This window comes from Haemorhous mexicanus, chromosome 5 (assembly GCF_027477595.1).
Source record: "Haemorhous mexicanus isolate bHaeMex1 chromosome 5, bHaeMex1.pri, whole genome shotgun sequence".
Lineage (NCBI taxonomy): Eukaryota > Metazoa > Chordata > Aves > Passeriformes > Fringillidae > Haemorhous > Haemorhous mexicanus.
In genome coordinates, this window is record NC_082345.1 from 7,274,795 (window position 1) to 7,300,091 (window position 25,297).

The 25,297-nt window shown below is 42.2% G+C and overlaps 1 protein-coding gene across 2 annotated transcripts in view; it reads left to right on the plus strand.

Annotated features, from left to right (window-relative positions):
* The window catches only part of FBLN1 (fibulin 1), a 79,016-nt gene extending 54,555 nt beyond the window's left edge, over window positions 1-24,461 (plus strand). For both annotated transcript variants that reach the window (XM_059845741.1, XM_059845742.1), the window contains exons 15-17: window positions 1,617-1,759; window positions 3,601-3,732; window positions 23,427-24,461. In XM_059845741.1, the coding sequence (XP_059701724.1) occupies window positions 1,617-1,759; window positions 3,601-3,732; window positions 23,427-23,566 (415 nt within the window). In that variant the 3' untranslated portion in view covers window positions 23,567-24,461. The remainder of the gene's footprint in view (window positions 1-1,616; window positions 1,760-3,600; window positions 3,733-23,426) is intronic.
* The last annotated feature ends 836 nt before the right edge of the window (window positions 24,462-25,297 follow it).

Consider the following 25,297-nt stretch of genomic DNA (forward strand, 5'->3'; position numbering starts at 1 on the left):
TGAGTGCCTGAGGCACTCCCACCACAATGTTTCTTGCAGGCAAATTCTATTATCTAAATACAGCTGCGGTAATTTAGGATGTTCTGTGTATTCTAACAGTACTTAATCTGCAGTAGTGTCCCAAAATAAGTTATGCAAGCTGCTGTTTGTAGGGAAGGTGTCTAGGGCATGACAAGACTTTGTACACAGATAATGGTGGGAAGTAAAAGGGCACAGGTCACCTCTTCTGGCCTGTATCTCCTGTCCAGTCTCCAAACACCAAGTACAGGGTGTGAATACCTGTATTCCTCTGTAATACCTGTATACCAGGCTCAGCTGGAGTTTATTAGCTCTGTTGCCTCCCCATGGACTGTGCCAGTTCACATCTGTTGAAGCATGAGTTTCTTGATGTTGATTTGTGTTTTCCCTTTATTTAACTTCTGACAGTATCATCATTATCATCATGCTTGGCTTAATTTTTTTTTTTTTTTTTTTTTTTTTTTTTTTTTTTTTTTGATGAGCAGAGTTGGGAACATGTAATAGGAAGTTACTGATATATTGATTATAAATAGAGCCATAAAGTCCCTTTGAACATCTGGAAAAAGGTGGTTTGTAGGTGTGGACTGGGATAAGACATTTTGAAAAGAGCAAGAATGATTTGTTTTTAGAAGTATCTAACAAAATAAATCTTCCTTTTTTAGTTTCCCTGTAACTCAGTAATTTTTTCTTACTTTTAATCTTTTAATTCCCCACCCTCTGACACTGCAGCATTTTCTTTTTCCACTTAGAAATATGTAGAAATGGGCAGGTCAAAGTTGAGATCATTTGTGGGGCTTAGTCACATTTGAAGTCCCAGCACAGCCCTTTCATCTCTCATGAACACAGAGTGGGCATTGTGTGAAGTTCTTGAACTGTAAGTGACTTTAAATTCACTCTAGTGGACAAGGGTGAGAAGTCATTTAACTTTTAATAGACTTTCAAGGCCGAATGAGCAGCTGCTTGGGATGGAATATGAAATGATCCTTACCATTTCCCCAAGCTCAGAATTCAACCTTTGAGATTTTAAATAATGTGGTTAACTTTTTCCCCCTCTAGTTTCCATTCCCCTCTGTTTTCTCAGTTCTTTCTGATGGAAAAGGAGGGTGTGAAAAAAAAGACTTAAAAGAGGCTCTTCTGGCCTTTGCCATACTGAAAATTGTGAAAGTTGGCCCTTTACATATTTATGCCAGGTTTCTAAAACAGAAACAATTCTGTCTGCTTTATATGACTGAGTAAAAAAGGCTTGTGCAAGTACAAGTGGCTCCACTGAAATTGCTGAGAGCAGGCCAGCTGAGAGGGTGTGGGTCTCATTGTTCATCCTTGGAAAAGGACATTACATGGCATCCTGGGCACTGCAGTTCTCTTTGTTTTCACATGCCTGGCTTGAAGAACTGGGTTTGAGGGGGTTTTGACTGCAACTCTGAGCCAAACCAAGTTCTTCAGGGGTCCCCAAATTCTGATGAACTCTATTTGTCTAAGTTTTTGTGGTGAAGAATCAACACTTCCATCAATTACAGTTTCTGGCTGCCTAGATTGCAAAACACAAAGTATTTAATATTCAGCCTGTATATGAATGAATCTCTTTTGGTTTCTCTTAGTGTCAGACTAGAAAAGACAGATACCATCCGTTGCATTAAGTCTTGTCGACCAAATGATGTCAGCTGCCTGCTGGATCCTGTCCACACAATCTCCCACACTGTCATTTCACTGCCCACCTTCAGAGAATTTACAAGACCTGAAGGTAAGTGGTTTGTTCCTTGTTCCATTTAACAGACTGCAGCATATAAAACCTCCAGCAGAAGCCCTTGCCTAAAGCCAGACTCACTGCCGGTGCAATAAATGTTTGCACAGCTCCAAATTATAGTTTACCACTCATTTAATTAAAACCTTCAATACCCAGGAGTTTTAATTTTATGGAGGAAAGAAAGTCATTCTGAGCTCTAACTCATACTGCTTCCCAGTCTAAGGAAATATTGACTCTGAATTCCCATGTTCCACATTTATTCACACAATAGCCGTATGCTCCATGACATTTTTTCTTCCCTTGTTTGCAGGTTTTGCTGTAGGAACAAGGTACTAAATATACTTCTCTCATCTGTCTATGCCCTGTTGTTTGCTACTGACAGGTGACTTGTTCCAAGAATAAAAAACCTTCCATGCAGACATTAATCACAAAATAAATTCTATTCAGTAAATGATGATTGGCTGATTTTTGACCTATGAACAAAGTGTTGTTTGTTATAGACTAAAGGAAGGGAAATCCCAAGGACTGGGCAGAAAGTTTTTAAGACAAGAATTTCAAAAAGCACCCAACTAAGTGCCTGTCCCCTGCAGTACTTGCAAGTTTTAAAGTCCTGCGTTTCATACTCACTTTTCATTCACTCTCTTAGCTCACATAAAAACTAAAAAACTTTCAGATCAAGAGCCCGTTTTTCTCCTTGCCATTTGTATGGATTTTCTGGCAATGCATCCATCAGTGAGATGTCTGCCTGCAGCCCTGCTGCTCTCAGCACCTTACTGAGTGGCACAGGCACAGGGAGAAGGGTATGGAGGTAACAAAGGTCATTTTGGAGGGGTTTCTAAAGGCCCTAAATCCCCATTTCTGATGCACCCAAAGCCTCAGGCTTGCTGTTTCAGAAAGTTGTCCTAAATGAAAGCCAAAGCTGACTCTTCCCTTCTGCACCAGGCAGGAGTGGAGAAAAAGACAGCCCAGTCCTTGCCCAGACAGGAAGAATTTAACCACTGATGCAGAGCTCCTGTGGGTTCTGTCAGGTCTGTTTCAGGCCTTGGCTGGCCCTGCTTCACAGGGAATGGAGGAATGCCCCATGGCCACTCCTGCTCCATGCATACCCCTTCAGCTTCCCCAGGTGTACTGGCAGCAGAGCTAAGGACTTGGCCCAGGATGCTTCCCAAACCTCATTAGTCCATCCTCGTGTTTTAATAAGAAGAGATGAGACCTAGTGATCTGAGATTACTGCTGAAGCCCAGAAGATGTAAACTGTAATTCAGTGCATGGCCTCAGGTGAATTCTTACAGCTCCAAGTCTAGTTTCATCATCTGTAGAGTGAGGATAATAATGAGAGTAATAATACCTCAAACGGACTTGAAAATAGTCTCACTTTTATTTTTAAACCTAAATATCTCCTCCAGTACTCCAAAGGACTCTTGAATTTGTAATGGCAATACTTTGTGTGACTGCCTAGGGAATCAGAGTGGAGAGGTTTATCTGTTTGGTCCCTTCCTCAGCCCAGCCTCTGGATCCCTGGTGTTGTCCTCTTTGGGTACATGCTGGAAATCTGATTGGCTTCTTCAGAGCAATCTTTTTTGGTTTTAAAAGTAAGAGTGTTTTGGCTTCGGGGCCCTTGGATGGTGGAAATAGGAGGAGAAAACAAATTTATCCAAATCCTTGCTTCCCTTAGATCCTCTGCCTTTCCATTTTAAAGGACAAACTGGGAGTGGTGAGGGAGGGTAATGTCTTCCACCAACTTTGAGGACCAGTCATTTTGGATCAAATTCTGTTGGATTCTTCAGTGATGTTTTCACATACATGTCAGTGCATTCTGTGATCCTCTTTACCTGCAGAGATCATTTTTCTTCGTGCCATCACACCTGCATATCCAGCCAACCAGGCAGATATCATATTTGACATCACAGAAGGAAATTTAAGAGATTCATTTGATATCATCAAGCGTTACATGGATGGTATGACAGTGGGTGAGTAGTGTTTTCTGCCTGCTCTCTTCTTTCAGCTGTACTGTAGGACTGGGTCAAAGAAATTAATTCAAGCCATTAATCCCTGCCTTGATTTTCAAGCCAGTGTTGATTTCATATTCTTCAGTCCAATATGTGTAATTTGAACTAATATAATGGACAATTTTTTATGCAAAGTACCAGAGGCCTATTCTTTAATTTGAGAAGTATTTTAACTTTTTTTCAGAACTAGCTCTAACTAAAAATGCAAATGGCTTAGTTTTAAAATGATGAGGGACCTAATGTAACCAGGAGCAGTTGGCAGATGATGTTAAGGAGAAGGGCAGGAACACATCCCAGCTGAAGAGTTGCTCTGCCCAATGGGAGCTGCCCAGGCAGTGGCAGGGGAATACACTGGAATTCTCATGCCAGGTATTAAAAAGTAGCATTTGATTGCTCTTTATTAATGTTTATTTATGAAAATAAAGGACTCCTGTTCCCAGTGAACACTTGTGCTTTGGTATGTGAACATGCAGATTCTGCTCAGGTTCATACATGTGCTTCAGCAGGACTTGTCCTGGGGAAAAGAAGAATCACTGCAGCTTTCAAAAGCCCTATTTCACGTGGTCTGAAGGTGGCACTGGTGCATTTCAGAAGCAGGATAGCACAATGTCAGCTCTGCAAAGGTTTTGTGAACTGTAGATAAAAATCCTAAGTCATTGGGTTTCTATTTCTTTCTTGATCAAACAGAAGTATACATGTGAATGCTGAGAAAAAGGGAGAGTCTGTTAAAACAGGATAAGATTACAGATTTCAGTTATTGGGGCATTTCTTTAGCAGAGTATAAATGTTATCAGATCTCACAGGAGTTACAGTAGTTTGCTTTTCGTGCCGTGTGCTTCTCTCTGTCTGAACTCAGAAAGAAGGATGTGTTTGGAAATTTGACTGGCCAAGGTATTTGCCTGAGGGAAGGGTTTCCATTTTGAAGAACAGGACTGTGTGTCAGTAGTATTTTACTTGGTAAACCAGATTATTTGCCTCCCATTGTAAAGAGAGAAAGGATATTCTTATACACTGAGTTGAGAAGATATGATGCATGCCCAAGTATATTCCCAGCTCTGTGAAAGAATTGGGCAACTCTTTCTTCACCTCAGTTCCCCCTGTGCAACGTGGAGATGATAAAACATGCCTACTACTGTCTTAATTAATTCTTGTGTGTAAGACTCTTAATTAATTCATCTGTGTAAAAGTACTTTGAGATTAATGGATGGAAGCTGCAAAGAAAACTGCCTACAGCAGAATTGGAAAAGGAAAATCAAAACAACCCCCCAGCTGAAATTACCTGGAGGGGCAGAGGTTCAGGACAGCACATTGTCTGTGTGATATTAGGATTGCAAATGATTCTGCCAGCAGCAGTTCTGCTGCTCTCATCATAATATAATTTTTATTATTATTAATAATCAGAATGTTAGGTGTTTCCTTTAAAAGTTCTGGGAAGTTTTCAAGACAAATCAGATGGGATCCTAGTCCATGAGAATTCACAAAGTCCCTGTTTTAAAGAAAGGGAAGGGTTTGTGTAAGGAAAACCCCAAAGGGCATAGACAGTATCAGAGAGCTTTAGTGGTTATCCCACTAAGTTAAAGGGACATCAGAACTGTGTGGAACACAGCAGCTCTAGCAGAGCAAATGCCCAAGCAGGGCAGTAACAGAAGGGTTTTCAGGAATCTTTCTGCAATTACAATGTTCCAGCTTGTTGCAAAAATCCATTTATGCACTTCTGGGAGGGCACACCTGGACCATCATGCTGGATGACCACATATGCCACTGGGATCCATGCAGCATATTTTTTAATATTTTTATACATACTTTTTAATGTATTTTTGCTGCCTATATAGAAAAGAATAAATTAATAATAGATCATAAATGCATTGGCAAAAGAAACAAGAAGCATGCTTCATTCTGTTGTACTATTTCAGGAGAAATGTCCAGAATATCAAAACTATTTTGTCTGCTAATGGAAATTTGATCACAAAATATCTCTTTTTTTTACAATACTAATTTTCTCTACAAGAGAAAAGATTGACAATTTCTACACTGAGCTTTTTGTTGATTGGGTGGTTTGTTTTTTTTGTTAAAGAAAAGACACAGACTAGTTCAGAGTGTGATGAAATGCACAAGAGTAAATGGAAAAAAGCAGGAAAATAATAACTAGAATTCCTGAAAGACCTCAGTTTAATAAACCTTGACTCAGTATCAGACCAGAGGAAGCTGATGAAGGGATTGAGAGAAAGGAGGGAGCACTGGGAAAAGAGGGGGAGGAAGGACAGACCAGTGAAGATGCACTTGCAGGAAGACCCTCGTTAGTAACTCAGTTCTAGCTAGGCTGTCACTAACAAGGACAGAGGTGATGCCTTAAGAAGGAGCTGCATGTGACCTGTGCTTGTGTGAATGCAAAAGAACAAGATGCTCTCAAAGTGCAGCTGGGGAAAGAAAAGTGAAAAGGTACAGGAATGGTTTAAAGAGTGGGAGGAGCTGTTAGAGATGAAGTTATAGGAGAAAAGTGGGGGATTCAGCACTGAGAATTTTGGGCTGAAAAGATTCAGGTTACCAGTTCCAGCCACTGTCCCTCTAGGCTGACACTGAGACTTCAGGGAGATGTTAGGGAAGCTGAGTTATGTGTGAGCTGGGATGGAGAATGGCTGATCAGGCTGGTTTGTGCTTTGCTGATGGAGAGAGTGCAGCTGAGGTCATTGGAGGAGATGAGTGTGAAGGAGCAGTTGTGAGGTTCATAAAAGAAGAAAACAGAAGCAGAGGAAAGGACTGCCCTAGGGAGTGTTACAAAAAGAAAGAACAGTCTCCCAAAAGATATGTAGAAGGAGTAGGCCCAAGGGTGGGAGAAGAAAGAGGCAAGGACAGTATTGCAAAATCAGGGAAAGAAAACATATCAAACAGGAATCAATGATCAGCACTATCAGACATGGAGGAGCCAAAAGAACTAAGATCAAACTCCAAAAGTAGCTCTGCTGACCTACAGAAAGTAGTTTCCAGTGGAAGAGGAAGAATGAAAGCCAGATTCCTGGAGAGGCAGTGTGTAGGCTTCATGCAATCTGATGAAAAAGAACTGTATAAAAAGCTGCTTCCAAAATTTTTACCCTGTTATATTAAAAAAGAGATGCAAATCCCCAATCCTGGTCCAGAAGGTGCTGGGGGACTCCTTGTTTCCTGGTGGTTACAGGCCAAGGTGGCAATGAATCTAAATGATACTGTTAAAAACCTAACATCACTTACTAGCATGGGTGGGAGAAAAACAGGTCTGGTGTTTCTTTAAAGCTTTTATAGACTTTCCACTGCATTCCTTCTTTAACCAGCTGTCAGTGAAAAATGAAGAATGCATTTTCAACCTGTGCAAAAATGTCCTATCAGTGCCTAAGGTATTACCAGTTGCTATAAAACACGTTCCCCTTCAGCTATGCATTCATTTTTTAAAACAGTAATCCCACCTTGTAGTCTGGTAAACTTCAGGAAGGTTTTAAAATTTCATAATACATCTAAAAGTAGTTTTGATAGGCTGGAATCTTCCATAGTGCATTTGGTCAATAACCTAAGCCTATATCCTTGCCTATGAAGCAGAATGGTGCTGTTCTTCTGGAGACCATCCAGAGCCAATATAGGTATAAAAAGTCTCTGTGGAGTTTCAGTGGGGGATTGTGCTGGTGCTTGAATGCATTTGTGCACACTGATATGTGTGTGGATGCTCTCCATTGCTATTTTCAAGGGTTCCATTGCTGATATGTGTGTGGATGCTCTCCATTGCTATTTTCAAGGGTTCCATTGCTGTCTCTGTCCTGAATTTCCTGCCTCTTTTACGTGGGTGACAGTTTGTGATGCCACCTTTGAGCCACTGAAGTGTCTCAACTACTGATAGCACCATGCTGGATTGGTCACTGGTCTCTAATTTCTGCTGTGGTATCATGATTGTTTAGTGTGTTCCAGAGTCTGGGGAGAGACTTGTCAAAAATGATCAAGAAGATAAACAAAATCAGGTACGATGAGCAAGTGGGTTTGTGAGATCCCATATTAGCTGGGGCAGGAGAAGGAGACTCGAGGTCTGTCTGACTTCTGTGACCCCTGCCCTTAGCACAGGGGTAGTAGTTCTGCATCTCATAGGTGGTTCTGTATCTCATAAGTGGTTCTGCATCTCATAAGTGGTTTGGCCATTCACAGTGTGGCAGTCTTTTTACAGTCCTCCATGCAAATGTTTGTATGGTCTGACATTAAATTCAGTCATTGGTCTGCAAAAGATCTGGTTCTGAACTCTGTCCCTGGGCCCACTGTCCACTGCCAGGCCAGTACCTTCACATTTCCCTCTGCTCCTCTCTCCTTCTCTGCTGCTCCAAACTCTGTCTTTGGGCTGACTGGTCCTTACCATGTTTTGGTGTTCAGCAAAATGAGTTTCCCAGGCTCCTGTGGGCTTCCTGGCACAGCTGGTGCTGAAAGCAGCAGTTCACTGCAGCTGGGTTTCTGTGGGGCAGGGAGGTGTAGAGCCAGGGCACCCAGGCAAGCTCTGCTGGGGCGAGGAGAGAGAACACTTATCTCCCCATGTGGATACTCTTTCTAGAAAGTAAGCAGCAATAGGAACACTTTGTTGTGATTATAATGTCATGAGTGTGACACAACAGTGGGGTTTGGCCATACAGCACTGGTGCTGCCCAGTCCTTACCAGCAAGCTCATGGAACAGGACATAATTCAGTAGGTTTTTCAAGAGGGTTTTGCAGCTGTAGATTAAAAACCACACAGTCCTTTTCAGTGTCTTTGTTCTGGTTTCATCCATAAGCTTCCTCCCTCACAAGAGGACCTCCTCAGAAAAGAGTATTTTGTGAGTTTTTCCCTGTGCCAGGTTGCCCTGTTGCAATCAGCAGCAGTGCATTGGAGATGAGGGTGCCCAGAAGCCATTTGGTAAATGGGATCCTGGATTTGCTGCCTAAACCTGCCCTTTCAGGAGGCTGCTGACTGCACTGCTCAGTAGTCAAATAGCTCAACACCCTCCCTCCCCTCCAGAAAAAAAAAATGAGGATGGAGAGCTCTTCTGGGGGCAAAGAAGCACCTTGAGCAGGAGGCAAATTTTCATTTCATATCTGAGAAATGCTGAAGGTGCTTTTCTGGTGAGAATGAGTCTTGATCTCAAGGGGAACAACCTTCCTAATGCCAAATTTCACTCTAGCACATTGCAAGAGTCAGGTTAATTCAACTCTCCTCCTTGATCTATGTCCATCTCACCTCTCAGGTGCTACAAGGTGTTACCATTGGTACAGACCCCCTTTGGTTACAGTCTCCATAAGGCTCAGCAGGCAGGTAAATTATACTGCAGCTCTGATGAAGTTTTGTGAACTGTGGTGGGAAGTATAAAACCTGACAACTTGGGAAAGAAATGGACTAGATTAGGGACAGAAAAAGTCCTTGGTTCAGGTTGCATAGCATGCATTTTCTGGTATTCATGTTAAACAGCGGGCTGAGATACTGCACAAATGGGCAAATAAAGCCAGTTTTGAAATCCAGTACACCAAGAAACATACTACAGCAGTTCCTCAGAGAGATGTCTGTGGGAATCCAGCTTTCTGAGGTGCTCTGGCCCAGTTCAGAGTAGTAAAAAACCTGCTTTTATGATGATCTCCAAGTGTGAAATAAATGTGCAATTGATTAATGACTGGACATGATACCCAGTGCTCTGCTTTAGTTGAGACAGTGGTGTTTGGTCAAAGGTTGGACTTAATGGTCTTGATAATCTTTTCCAGTCTTAATAATTCCGTGATTCAGGTGCTTCTGCTGCTATTCCAAGTTTGTGTGTTGGTAGCAGCCATCTTACTCTTGCAGCAGCACCTACACACCCCATAAAAATGGGAGAGGAAGATAAGACCCAAGGTGTATCCCAAAGCTTTCTCAGGATGATTCATAGATACCTTGCTCACTTAGAAACAAGCCTACCTTAACTTTTGTTTTTAAAGGGGAAAAATGTGGTGAAGTGAACCCTTATTTTAGCCTTTGAGAACTGCTCAGGAATTGACACACACTAAAGTTCAGGAAGCCTCCTTGTCAGAATTCTGCAAGCAGAAGAAGCAGAGCTGTTGCCTCAAGGTGATGACTGAGCTCTATAAGGGGTTCTGTGTCAAAGCCTCAGGGTTCAGTTCCTCTTCTTCCATGGTAAATCAAATCACAGAGCCATATCATGCTCTGTGCCTTAATTGTGGCTCTTTGCCAAGAAATGCTTTTATTATTTTGCAATAATTAATTGCCCAGGTGTTGTGGACCCAAGTCTGGCTGAATTGGAACAGTGTGATTGTGAGACAGGCAGGGTAAACAATGCCACTCTCACATGAAATAAGATATTGGGAATAAAGTAGCAAGAGGCTGATAGATGTGATTTTGCCCATTTTGGACATTCATTGCTGGAGTTTTTCCACCTGTTTTAGAAAATGTGTAAGGCTCTTCTAATACACAGAGCATCTCACATTCCTAAAGGTGGAAGAGGAAAGATTAAAAATATATGATGGAAACTATTTCTTAATGAGGCTACTTCATATACAGTTATTGCATTTTAGGCATGAGTGATTTCACAGCATTGTCAACAATAAAACCCATTGCCAGGTTTGGCTGGAAGGCAAACCAGACATCTAAAAGCCCTTCAAGTTTGCCAAACCAAGATAAGAGCACATCTCTCTGAAGTTATTTAGTGTCCTTAATAAAGAACACAGTATTTGTAAACTAGCCAAACCTCAGTAAAATCAAAGATATTTTTAAAAAAGTCTTTCATTATACCAAGGCTCCATATGATCCAACATGACAGATAATAGCTTTGAAAATATTCACCATTTGTTTCTGGCCAAAAAATGTGTTAATGTGATGACACCTCTTTATGGTCTCTTTATTTGATGCATTTCAGCAATCAAAGATTTCTACAGAAGCCCAAGTGTTAATGAAATTAATCTTCATGGAATTGTTGAAATCTTAATAAATTGAATCCTCAATTTCTGATCTGTTGAATAATGCAGAAATATCCTTTTCCCATGCTGAAGTGTAATTCCTGTACTGTAATTTCATTTTTTTTCTTTGGAGTTGAAACAAAAGGGAAAAGAGAAGAGGATTCAGTTTTGGGTAAACTTCAACTAACACTCGTACCCTGGGTGGAAATTCCAAAGGCTGTGAGTACCTGGGGAGTTTTAGATAATCATTTAAGGAGTTTTTAAAAGAGAGCTTTGCCTTTACATGGCTTAGAAATTACTCTGGTGGCCACAGATCTTCTGCCCAGGGGAGGGATGTGAGCCAGAGGTGGTGGCTGTTGTCCCAGGCATGGCCCACCTGGTTACCCTGTTTTTCTGAGGGGTGTCTTGACATGCCCCTGGTCCTCTTTGACACTTCTCAGAGAAGCATCCAGTACTGCCTTGAGCTGTACTCTTGGACAATGGTTGTAGAACTTCAGGGATACACACACATGCACATTTATTATTTTTATCTCCCAGGGTGATGTGCCACTGCAGGCAGCACAGCACCAGCAGCCTGGGGCATTAGGAGCCCTGTTCATGCCACCAGTGCAGTTCTCACTGTGACAGTGCCCAAATCACTGCTGCTTTCTATTCCCAGCAGGAGAATGTTGTGTTCAGTGTTATGGAGCTCTGTTGGTGCTCCAAAGGGGAATCCCCTTCTCCTGCCCACCTCTGAGCACACACTCCACCCTGTGGTCAGAGGAGTGCTTGTGTGGCAGGCTGTGGTTTTGGTTCTCCCAGGTGTTCATCCAAGGAAAGGGGTGGAGGATATAACAGGAGCACTATTTTTGATCAGCTTAAACCAAGAGTGAAATTACCCTGAGTGTCATATTCCTTATAAAAGTGAATTTTATGTGGCCAAACAGACTCCTGAAGTATTTTATAAGCACTTGGTTGCTCAACAGTTGAAAAAGAGGCCTTTTAACAAAATAAAGACCTGGGATGTTCATGTTTGAAAAGTATGTTTTTGAAAATCTTGTCCCCAGGTACTTCAGCAAAGATTTGTATAGCCAGCCACATTCCTGTGAAGCAGTTCTCCACCAGCATGGAAACCTTGCTAACATCCAGCTCTAACTTGATTCTCCACAACTTTTATTTTGTGAAGTTTTCACCACCAAACTAGAATGAAGGTCTTATTCACAATGTTATGAGGGCAATATACTTCAAAGCAAGAGGAAATCTATTCTGGTACTTGTATTTTGATTAATGAGTTTTCTGAATCCTTTCACTTAGCTATGTTTGTCAGGTGTGGCATCTTAAGGATTAATGATATCTTCAGAGCTATTTTTCTGTATATGATTTGATGCCTGAAGTGATGATTACCAAGGAATATTTCATTTTACAAAGAACAGCCACTTATTAATAAAACATATTATATCAGAAACTATAGAGCACCACATAGCAGGAGCCACATTGTTATTGTGACAAATAATGGAGAGAAATATAGAAAGCTTTCACAGACACACAAAAGAAAAAAAGAAAATGAAAAAAAACTATTCTGCTTTTGAGAGATGGAGGACTCTCAAGTATAAATTAACTTTCTGAAGTCAGCAGACAGAAATCTGGTGGTCTGGGAAATGCCTGCAGTTTGACAGCTAGATTGTTCCTTTAGGCACAGTCATGAACTGCAGAGGAGTGGAGGAAAATGATGCCTGTGAGGCTGCCTGTGGTGGCAGGATAGGGCAGGAGAACTGGTGACAAAAGACATGGAGAGAGCTGAAGAATTCAATACCTTCTTTGCCTCATTCTTTACTGGTAAGACTGGCCTTCAGAAATCCTGGGGCTCTCAGAGCAAGAGGAAGACATGGGGCAGGAAATACTCACCCACAGTGGAGGAGGTTCAGGTTTGAAAACATTTGAACTGGGAATAACCAAGTCCATGGGTGCTGAGGGAACTGGCCAGTGTCATTGTAAAGCACTCTCAAGTATCTTTAAAAGATTGTGGTGATCAAAAGCTCCCATAGAAAAAGGTAAATGTCACTGCAATCTTCAGGAAGGCCAGAAAGGATCTAGGGAAGTACAGGCTGATCAGCCTCTCAGGGAAGGTGATGGAGCAAATCCACCTGGAAACCATTTCCAAACATCATAAGGACCACGAGGTCACTGGAAGCAGTCAGCAAGGATTTATGAAAGGAAAATCATGCCTGACCTCCCTGACATCCTTCTACAAGAAGATGGCTGGATTAATGAGAGGAGTGGATGTTGCTCATCTGGACTTCAGTAGGGCTTTCAACACCATCTCCCTTCATACCCTCACCCAAGGAAATGTAGGCTGGATAAGTGGGCAGTGAGATAGATTGGAAAAAGGCTGAACCCCAGGCTGGTAGGCTTGGGATCAGCAGCACAGCTCACTGCCAGCCACCAGTGGTGCATCTGAGGGTCGATTTTGGGGTCACTTTCTTCATCAAGGGCCTGGCCAGTGGTCAGAGGGCACCTGGACAGAGATGAGGAACCAGAGTTGTGCTGCCAGCCAGGGGGACCTTGACAGGCTGGAGCAGCAGACTGACAGGAGCCTTGGGAGGCCCAGCAGAGGCAGCTCTCACTCTTCCAGGAGCAGGACAACATTCCCTGATGTGCAGTGTTTGAGCTCTGCATTTGCAATAGTAGAACCCATTAGGCAATTAGGAGTTGATTGACTTCCCTGGCATAGTACAGGTCAGTGAGTACTCCAGGAACTGTGTTGGCAGAGCAATTTATGCACTGCTAACAATTACTCTGGCACAGCCTTTTGTGTAATAAATAGAAGCCTTTAGGAAAAGAATTTAATTAAACTTTAACATAATGCTTTTTACAGAACAAAAAAATTGCTAAAATAGCCTAAAACATGTATTTTCTGTTTGTGACCAGGATGTAAATTATTTTTCAACCCTACTGATAAACTCTGTATATTTGTAATTAATACTGAATAAGAAATTACAAATCTTACCCTGACTTCTTGTGAGTTAAGGTCTGAAAAGCCAAAAATTGGCTATGTGGTTTTAGCTTCACACTATAGATATGTATTTACATGTTGAAGACTGAGAGAGCTTGGTGTTCAAGCCTAACCTGCAACTCCTATGATTTGATCCAAAGAAGCATTAATTCATGTCTGGGTTTATTTTCCTCTTGCTCATTTCTGGAATGATACTATCAATTTACCTTTTATAATAATCTCTGCCATGATCATTTCCCTAATCCTAAATTCCCTAAGTGCCTGAACATCTCTTCTGAAACTATGACAACACTCCTAAGTAACTCTGCTGCAGTAGAGATGTTTACTCTTAATTCTGTAAACCTTGGCCTGCAGTATAAAGAAAAAAGCCTTCACAAGAAAAGAAAATAAAGTTATAGTCCAGGATCTCACATTAACATGAGGAGATTGGTCTTGTGTTGCTTAAGTGAAACTCATAAACAAGCTTTTCCCCTTCAAAAAGTTGTTCACACATTACTACCATTGTGCCAGAGTTTTGGGCTCTTTGTCTTTAACAGCAACACAATGGCTGTAGGTTTCAGGAGGAACAAGCTCCTCTGTGATCCCCAAAGATCCATTTCTTAGAAAGTGGTAGTTACTGTTGTGTTGTGGTAGTTAGGACTATTCACTTCTGACAAGGCTGTAAAAAGGACCAGAGTATTTTTTGTGGGGAAACAGAGGCCCAGGAACAGCCAAATGTAGGACTTCAGGACATAGCCTGAGATTATTTGGAATTTAATATAAAGGCAAATGAATTACTTGAGTTTCAGCTGAGTTTAGGTTCCAGCTCCACAGCTCCCATCACATCTTCTCACACTTGATTTTTTCCCAATTGATCACTTCATGTTCCAAATATCCATTTAAATCACAAGGAAAATAGCTGGTGGAAAAATTATAAGGTGGGATTTTTTTTCTTGTCATTGAAATCTCTGTCATGTAGGTGTCACAAGCAGCTCATCCCAGAAGTTCCATCTGGCAATAGACAGCACCCTCTCACCATGTGACAGCACATCCTCTTGACAATCCTTCCTGTGCTTCTTTTCAAAGGGAGAAATTTTCAATGGGTTCACAATGGTTTAAAAGTGAAAGAGAAGAAATTTAGGCTGGATACACAGAAAAAATTCTTCCCTGTGAGGCTGGTGAGCCCTGGCACAGGGTACCCAGAGCAGCTGTGGCTGCCCCATCCCTGGAAGTGCCCAAGGCCAGGCTGGATGGGGCTTGGAGCAGTCTGGGATAGTGGAAGGTGTCCCTGCCCATGGCAGGGGAAGGAACTGAATGTACTTTAAGATCCCCTCCAACCCAACCCAACCCACTCTATGGTTCTGTGATTCTATTTCAGGATAAAGCTTTTTAAGCTTTCCCTCACAGTCAGGCCTGCCATAGCCCAGGCACTGGGAAATGGAGGGGGAAAACCAGACATGCTTGATCTCACATGGGATTTTATTGATCTAATGAGGACTAGACATTCACATGTTGCTACCAGTATTAGTTTCCAATTCATGGAAGTTAATTTTAATTGTGCATGGCCACTACAACCCCAAAATAGCCTGAATAGCATGTGCTTGCTTTGAAGGAAAAGCAAACAATGAGCTGTGATCAGACTTTGTAGCATCACAGAATCATAAAAGTTGGAAAAGATCTTTAAGCTCAAGTCCAACCATCAACTCAGCACCACCACCACATTCTCCATGAAACCATGGCATTTGTTTGACTGCCTCTGGTATTGCAAATATATATCCCATTCTTATTATTTTACATCATTTTTACAGAGTGTTTAATTTAAAATAGGTCTTAGAATTAATAAAAATATGCATCTTGTTCTATTTAGGATCTCATGAATAAGTTAACTATAGATTAATGATTCAGAAAAGTGGATTTTCTTCTTTTCATCATTTCATGCTTTCTCAGTAACTCCTTATCATACATCCCACATTTATTCAGTTCATGGCCAGTTTTCAGCTGACCACAGATCATACAACTAAACAATAAAAAAATCCAAACCAAATTATCTTAAATTGATTGTTTGTTCCCAGAAAAAGTTGCTAAAGTAGTACTTGCCTGTAATGTCAAGGGTGAAGTGTAGCACTAGTGAAAATGGGGTAATACTGCTGGATTACCCCAACAGTAACCAACCAGACATCTCTCTGTTAACTTGCCTCCTGAGAAGAGTCACAGAAAGGACATTGTGTGCTTGCTGTGAGCACAAAAGGAATGAAAAAGGTGGTTTTTACTGTCCTTTGGTATGTGGTGAGGAGAAAACAATATAGCTGTAAGCCCATGGGGGAAGTGATGGGAAGGGGGCAAGAGGACGAAGAGCTTTGTGCTTGTTACTTAACACAAAGCTTGAAATGTGGTTGAGGGAATTGATCCCAGTTTTGATAACAGTTTATTGTATTTCCCTGAGCGTTGCCCACAGGTTATTTGGAAGAACAAGTTTTGATTTGGCAGTAGCTGGGATTGTTTATATATGCACAAATACAAATGCCTGCATATGCAGGCAAGGCAAGAGGAGTTTACTGCAGCACATCCCCTCCTCCAGCAGTCACCAGACACAGCCCCACTGTCAGCCTCTGATTCTTTGCCTGCTCCACTAACATTCCTCTGCTTGATTTGGGGGATCCTTAAAAATTTAGGATCTCTGAAGCTCTCTTTTTGAGGAATGGGTGCAATTTATGTCTGTTCTGTGCTCCTAATGATGATACAGATTTAAATATTTGACTAGATTCAAGAATCAATCCCTGTGGAAAATCCTCTGAGCTTCACCTCTGAACCATAAAATCTAAAATATTGCAACCTCTCTACCAATGCAAACCAGTCATTTCTTCTGGCAGTATGAAAATAAGCTGCTTGTTTCTGCTTTGTTTTTTGCACACTATGGTGATCCCTCCTAGAGGAACTTTCTTTAGAGGAAATGCAAATGCAGTGTGAGGAACACCATGACCCAGATCCCCTGGGAGTGTAATTGCAGCAGATTTTGTGGATAGCAGTGAAAAAAGAGGAAGAAAGGTTCTTTTAAACAGGAGTATTTTAAGGAGCTAGCATAGAAACCAGAATTAGGAGTCTGGAGGCAAGATGTGAGTGCATGACAAGGCAGGGACCTGCCAGCCAGAATGGGTTAATGTGGAAACAAAACAGCAGCTCTTCTCCTCAGCTGAAAATGGAGCTTCTTAGCAAATCCACTGCCTAATGCAGAAGTACAAGCAGAAACCAAACACAGAGGTGAGGATCTCACATATTTCAGAGCAGAGAAATGAAATGATATCCTAAAGAGGGACAGAAAACCCAAGGAGTACCTGTGGCATCTAGAGAACAAGGAGCAGCTGAGGGAGCTGTGGGAGCTGAGCCTGGAGGAAAGGTTCAGGGGTAACTTCTCACTGTCCACACTCCCTGACAGCAGGGTGCAGCCAGGGGAGGGTCAGGCTCTGCTCCCAGGGAACAAGGGCAAAGGCAAACAGCCTAAAGTAGTGCCAGAGGAGGTTTAGATTAAATTCCCTGTTAGGGAAAATTCCTTCAGTAAAAGGGTTGTCAAGCATCTGGACAGGCTGCTCAGGGAAGTGGTTGAGGCACCAACCCTGGAAGGATTTAACCAATGTGTGGATGTGACATTTGGGGACATCGGTTAGTGATGGCCTTGGCAGTGCTGAATTAATGGTTGGACTTGATCTTAGAGGCCTTTTCCAATCTAAACAATTATATGATTCTCTCAGATTAAAATACTAGAAATGCTGCTGAAAGGCTTAGGAATATTAACAATATTATCCTTGCTGTCTTATTATCCCATCTTCTTTGATAAGCAAAGCTTCTGTAAGTCAGTGACAGATTATTGGCTGTTGTCATTGCTCTTATTTAAAAATATGTACTATATATTTTTTAGGTTATTGTCCTCACTACACATGGTGGCATGCTTTACCTTAGAAAAAATTAAATTACAAAAAAATGAAAATACAAAACATGAAGTAAAAAACGGGAGAGGAGAGCAGCTCAATGTTTTAGTTAGAGAGCTTTAGGAGCTGGCCCGTGGTTCAGACCATTTCTGTGACATCCAAAAACTTGCTGCCTCTCACTCTGAGGCTGTTCATTTTCACAGATCAGCAGGTGGAGAGGATTGCCATAGATCCTGTTCACAATAAGGGTAAAGTGTGCAAGAGAAAGAAATCTTATCACTGTTTTTTAAAAGGAGGTAAACAAATAATGAAGATACCCAAACAGATTTGGGACATGTTAACAAAGCAGCAAATCCAAGCACAGGTGAGCTCATGGAAGGCATTCTGCCTGGCCTGTGACTCATGGCATTCTCTGCAGATTGAGTCTGTGTTTGGGTCACAGATGATGAACCAGCAGCTCATCAGACTGGATGGAGAGTACCAACACTGGTCCATGTGCCTGCAGGCAAGACAACACAGGTGCTTGAGGTTGCCTGACACATTGGCTTTAGCAGAGAGAATCTCCATTTATGATCAAGGATTCACCTTGTTCCTTTTTCTTTTTCTTTTTTTTTTCTTTTTCTTTTTCTTTTTCTTTTTCTTTTTCTTTTTCTTTTTCTTTTTCTTTTTCTTTTTCTTTTTCTTTTTCTTTTTCTTTTTCTTTTTCTTTTTCTTTTTCTTTTTTTCTTTTTCTTTTTCTTTTTCTTTCTTTTTTCTTTTTCTCTTTTTCCTTCTTCTTCTTCTTCTTCTTCTTCTTCTTCTTCTTCTTCTTCTTCTTCTTCTTCTCCTTCTCCTTCTTCATCTTCTTCTTCTTCTTCTTCTTCTTCTTTTTCTTCTTCTTCTTCTCCTTCTTTGTCTTCTTCTTCTTCTTCTTCTTCTTCTTTTTCTTCTTTGTCATTGGCTTCTTCGTCTTTTTCTTCTTCTTTTTCTTCTGTGCTAACCTAGCTGAAGTTTAATATTGCTGGAAAGGAATTGCTGTGACCTTGCTTTAATGAACTCACCTTCTTTGCCAGCTGTAGAGCCTGTAGCTGTGGTCCTTGAGAGGACCAAAAGGTGGTATGTGAGAGCCCTCTGTTTTCAAGGAATTTGCTGAGCAGCCCCTCTGGTGCTCCTGACATCCTGCAGAGAGTGACCCACAGCACAGTGGGCACTGCTGCAGTGCTCCAGGACTGAGTCCCATGGCAAATCTGAGTGGCTCCATCCAGCTTCTTTGGATTTGGATGGGTGAAAAAGAGATCAAAAAGTAGCTGCTTAATTTTTACATTTCCTGACTTCTCAGTGCATTTAAAAATCGTAACCTTCCTGTTACTGTAAGGTATGGTTTTGTACTTAGTGTTCAGCTATAAACTCTGACAGCTGCCAGACCCCAAATCTGGAGCCATGAGTTTGCCAAAGGGAGAGTGAACCAGCATGTTTATGCAAATGTTGCAGTGTCTCACAAATCTATGGAACTTCAAAACACCCAGAGTTATTACATGTGGCTTCTTCAAATCTGTCCTGGGCTAAATGCTTTTGAGATGTTGACTGATTTGTTGAGCCATGGATGTGAAGTACATGGACCAGGCCTAGATCTCAAGATATTTTTTTTTTTGGTCTTTTGTTTGAGTCAGCCCAAGGCACTGCTGTCCTTGTTTGGGCCTGGCCGAGCTGTGCCTCCCTTGTAGGTGATGTGAAAGGTTTGAGCCAGGAGAGGACCAGACACAGAAAGCATCTTGCTTGGTTTCCACCTGTGTTTGTCCTTGAGTTTGGTGAAGAAAAACAATCAGGTTTTCCATTTTAGCACTTGTCACAAAACAAAAATGCAAAGCTCTCAAGGAGTGAAGAGCAGCAAACCTCTCATATGATTTTGTCCAGAAGAACATCTCAAGGGTTTCTCCTCTTTTTTTTTTTTTTTTTTTTTTTATTCTACCTATTCAGAATGAATGCATCCTCACACATATGCTGTATCATCCTGTTTCATCCTCATTCATTTAATGGGATAGAAGGGAAATAGTTCCTGCAGTGGTGGTGATTTCAGGACCATCTAGAACACTGGCACAACAAACTGTGGAAATAACTATGTCTAGTTAACTATGATCTAGTTAACTATGGTCTATAACTGTGGAAATAACTATTGTTTCTTTCTACATTCCCTCAATTTCTTCCTTCAGTATAGCTGTCAGCATGTGTGGAATTTAGCTCTCAAGCCATTTTACCAGCTGGATTTTAAAACTGCAGCAGGAGAACTGTGTGAAAAGGCACTGCCACATGGCCTGCAGTGTTGGCCCACTGCACCTTTTTCCCTGCCTGCTAGCAGGGTGCATCTCAACATGAATGATACTGTTCCTAATGGCTTTGAATGCTGCATCAGTGATGTGGGAATGTTTGCCATACTGAGCCATAGCACAGCAGAGAAAACACCATTTGCAATCCCACCTCTAGAGCAGACTAAACCAGTGGAGTGGTGCAGAAAGTGTAGAATGCAGTAGCAGGATTGCTAAACCAAACCAGCAGCCTTTGCTCTCTAGGGCTTGGTGGTGACTGCAGGAGCTGCTCCTGGGGTTGGTTAAGATTGCCAGCACTGAGTGATTTCAATGCTGTGCATTTCCACGGTTCTCACTTAGAGCAGTGCCTGCAATAATGTGGTGTGTTGTTAGTAAAATGCTTTAAATGCTACCCTAAAGGGAGGACAATTTTAGCAAGGTTTTTCTGTTTCAATACATCATCTGCCAAGCCCAGTCTTTTTTATAACGTACAGGAGAATAGCCAAGAAAGCTAAAGAAAATTAAAAAATAAAATATAAGTATATATATGCATGCATATAGATTGTAGGGGGCAGGATGCTTAAGAAGTGTATTCATCAAATATGGCAGGCAGAGTGACTGTGGTGAGAAGTTTGCAGTTTCACTGCATGCTGAAGATATTAGTTAGTGTTTGAACAGGACAGAGCTATAATGTCATCACTGCCTTAGGAAAAGGTGCTGACAGGCTGCATAAGCAAACATTTATGTCTCCCATCAGATCTCAGGCCAGAGTGTTGGTAGGGAGCAGCTGTAGGAGCTCAGATGGGACTCTGTTATAACCCCCAGCATGCAGGAGGAGTACATCTCAAACCATCCTTCCCTTCACTGTGCATTTCCTTCTGAATCAAACTGCCTGTCAGAGCAGCCTGCTGTCAGAAGGAGGTGTCTGTGGAGGGGGGGTCCCCAGCAGACTCCCTGTGCCTGCTGGCTGACCTGACTTCATGTGATTTTGACATCTGGGGACATAATTTTCAGCTGAGAGCACTTTGGTAGCTGCCTACTCTGTAACACCAGGCCTAGAAAATAAACAAGAAGTGAGAATATGTTTAGAACCTGATCTGGAGCCTTTGGAATCAATGGCAAAGCTTGTGTTGACTTTGCTTTGTAGGTCTGAAGCTGCATCACTGTTCTGTGTAGCCACATTTCATCAAGGCACAGACAACCCCTTGGGACCCAGATGTGCCTCCCCAGGGTCCTCTCCTGTCACTATAGGACATGAAATAAAATGACATGCAGCTTTCTAAGGCAAAAAAGAGGGTGTTTAATATCTGACTCCAACATTTATAGATTTCCAAAAGTGACAGTGGGTTGGAGGGTGACAGTGCCACCTCTCCAGTGACACTGGACAAACCAACAGTCCAATAAATTTCTTTTCCTCCATGAAAGAATGCAAAACAATAAGTTATTTACATAAAGTGTGTGAGAAGGTTCATTATAAGAATTTAAATATCAGAAGGCTTAGAAAAACTTAAAAAACCAGGGTGACACTCTCCCACAGCCTACCCAGAGCCCAGGAGCCCAATGTCAGCTTCAGTCCCTGCCTGAGCAGTGCAGGAGGAGGGCTGGTCTGGCTGCAGCACAGCCAAGGGTTTGCTTGTTCTTGCCCCACTCGTTGCCTCCTCAGTTTGACTTTGGCCCAGCTCATCCAGGAGCCAGGCTGTGATGTGGCTCCCAGCTGAACCTGGCTGCCCCTGGCCTGCCCAGCTGCCTGGCTGGGGAGGGGGACAAGCCCTGCCCTGCCACCCTCTGAGGACCCCAGCAGACTCCATCACTGGGGCTCCTCCATGGCAAACCAGTCACAGGACTGGAGGCCTGGAAGACACAGCTTAATTCTCCCTTACTGCTTCCTTCCTTATCTGTCACTGTGATATTTTATGAAAAATCCCTTTGCCAGGATTTTTTCTCCTGGGAAGCTGGGAAACTTCAGCTTCTCCCTGTTTTGCTGCTTTGGAATGTGATTGGGAGAATTGTTTACCCAGCATGTGAATTGTTTTAATTTAATGACCAATCCCAGTCCAGCTGTGTCAGGACTCTAGTCAGTCATGGGGTTTTATTTTCATTCTTTTCTAGCCTTCTGCTTGTCTCCTTGCTCTTTCTTTAGTATACTTTTAGTATATCATTTCTTTTAATATAATGCAATATCATAAAATAATAAATCAGCCTTCTGAGAGCTTGTAGTCAAATTTTCATCTCTCACCTCATCCTGGGGACTCTCACACCACCTCACTGATCAAACCCCAAAGCTGGCAAAGGAATGGCCACCATTGATCTGAGGATGACATGGGAGCAGATGCAGAGATAGCCCCCTTTCCCCATTACACCTTGTTCCTGTTGTGTCCAGTGGGGCTCTCCATCCATGACTCAGCACACGAATGGTTTGCAGATTGGTGTCATCTGATATTCACAGGGATGCAATACAGATAGTTTCTACTGTTCCAAATGAAATGGGGTTTTTCATACGACACCAGGAATTGCATGGCATTCCCAGGTGTGACTCCTCTGAGCAATGTGTGTTCTGGGTTACCCAGGGAAATCTCCTTCTGCCCTGTGTAAAAGCAGTGTCACAGCATGCTTACTGAATTTATGTCTCCAAATAAAAGGTAAAAATACTGATTTCAGAATATATAGGAGAGTTTCACCATTTGCAACACTTGGGTGCTCATTATAGATCCTCCAGATATTTTGACTCAAAAGTTGTATTTTATCCTTCTTTTGCAAGCTTTCTTGCAAGCTATTTACAAACCCAGTAGATAAAATAACCTCTCCCTGGGCTATACTGGACACCAAGAGTGGTGTAGATCCTCCAGACTTTGTTAGATCTGCTAATCTCAGCAACCCATTTATTGGAATATCTCATTTTTTGGAATATTACCAATATAGCTGGACGGGATGTGCCTGTGCTTGTCTGGCCCTTGCTGCTGAACCAAACAGTGGCAGCTGTGGTGTTTTCACCCCACAGACACCTTTTGGCTAGCTGGATGCTGCAGCTGGGCATGTGGAGGGAAGTCCAGGCATGCAGGAGCTCTGGTGGCTGTGGGATGGAGCTTTCCCCCATAACAGGGTCTGCTCCTCAGGTTTCCCTCTGGCAGAGAAGCTTTAAAGCGATGGTGAAGGAAAGGAGTTTGTTCTGATGGAGGGTTTCCATCCAGAGCTTTTATTCCCGGCCCACTGGACTCCAAATCCAGTAACAGCTCCAACAGAACTCCCTGACCGTGTGGTTTGCTCACCCTTTTACCTGGGGGAGAGGGAAAGGGTAGGAAGCCACCAACCAGGTACATAGGAGGAGGTCTCAAGGGACAAAGGACACCTGGATGGCCCAGTGTGCCCTTAGGGGTAGAGGGATCCTTTGAATCTGCCAATCACTCAATGCCCTTCTGGAATTCCAGGATTGACAGTGCTGGGAGGGGTCAGGGTGGGGAAAGGAGAGGAGATTGACACACCTGGGAGGGAATTATCATGGGAGGGACCCGAGGTTCTGAGGTAAACCCTGAAACGACAAGGCAACACCCATTTCTGTCCCAACAGGTGTAGTTCGCCAGGTGAGGCCCATCATTGGACCTTTCCATGCCATCCTGAAGCTGGAGATGAACTATGTCATGGGCGGGGTGGTGTCCCACCGCAACATCGTCAACGTCCACATCTTCGTGTCCGAGTACTGGTTCTGAGGGACACCCACAGCAAGTGCTCCAGCCTGAAACATTACCACAAGCTATTATGTCATATTCTTGTTTTTAAAACCAAATAGTGTTCTTTTTGTTTTGTTTTGTTTTGTTTTTAAATATTTGGTTTATAGTTTAAGACAAATAACAAGGTATTATGTTGATTAGACATAGGGCTGAGCAAATTAAGTGAGCCTGATGTAGTTGTTTGTATAAATATGTAGTGTGTAAAACTGCTCAGCTGCCTGGTGAAATTTAAAACTTTTCTAAAGGTTTGGACAGATCTCAACTGGCTCCTTGGCCAGATAACCTGGGTGAGAGGCTGTGTAACAAAACAGATGTCAGAGTTCATTGGGATGAGTATACGGTGTCTTTGGATGGAAGAAGTTGGATAAGGATTAATAATTTCACCTCTAATTAACTACCTTGAAGAGGATTGTCAGAGAGGGATAAATAGGTTTGGGCCCTCTGAATGGGTCCCCAGAACTTCTAATTATTCCTGAAAAGTTCAGCCTGGATATTTAAGAAGTGCCATTCAGCTGCAGCCACCAGAGGAAGTGCAAAAGGAATTAGAAATACTTATGGACTAACAAGCTATTGCACGTGTTAAAAAAATACTCCTTTTTATTTGGTACTTATTATTTGATTGTAAGATTGTTTGATTCTAATTGAACAAGTACCTCTAATTGAAATTAATCTGTTACAGGAACACAGCATATTGCTTCAATTCCAATCTCACCAGTACTCAGCAATACCTTATCTCCTGTCTGTTACAAAGCTCCATGCCTTTTTAAAATTGGTAATAAAATTAGCATGTTAAACTGTACATTTCCTATGCACCAAACTAAGGCATATGTAATTATATAATGAAAATCTCACCAATAAATGAATGTTTAATGTATTTTCTAGGCATCAAAATACTGTATCTTTTTTATAACAGAACAGAAAAGAAATAACTTCATGTTTCAGTTTGTTAAGATATGAGGAAATAAAGAAGGTCAGATGGGAAATACTCCAAAGTATGCCATGGTTTCTGATTCCCAGGAAAATGATACGATACAGCTTTTGTAAGCAAATTCATCATATCCATATTCCCACTCAAACCAGACCCTCTTGGTCATTATTGGCACTAAGCATGGAACAGGCTGCTGTGAGAGGCTCTGGCTGTCCCATCCCTGGAAGGGCCCAAGTTCAGCCTGGATGGGGCTGGGAGCAGCCTGGGATAGTGGAAGGTGTCCCTGCCCATGGCAGGGGTTGGCACTGGATGAACTTTATGGTCAGTGTGATCCTGCTGCCTTTACTTTTTTAATGTGTGTTTGTGGTCTGGGTGTATTTGGGAGGATGTTAATGCAGAAAATAGCAGGTGCCAGCTGTGGCAGAAAACAAGAGTGTGGGCTCTGAGGGATGTTTCTGTGAGCCCCAGCCTCTAGCAGCACTCTTGCTGTGTTTCAGCAGTTTGCATTTAGTGTTACAGAAATGCCTTTTACAGGGATGCTGACACATGGCTTTTCAACATTCTGTGGTGGTAAGCCACATTGTGTAGGAAAATTGTATTTGTGTTTGTAGTCACGTGCTGGGCAGGAATGGAGATGTTCATGCCATGCCCACATTGCCTTTTTCTTATTCATCTGAGCTCGACAACTCATCTCCAAGTCTCACTCTTGACACCTCATCACCTCACGGTGCTCTCATCACTTTGGACAGCTTTTGCCAGCTAGGTGGGCTTTCCCAGAGGTG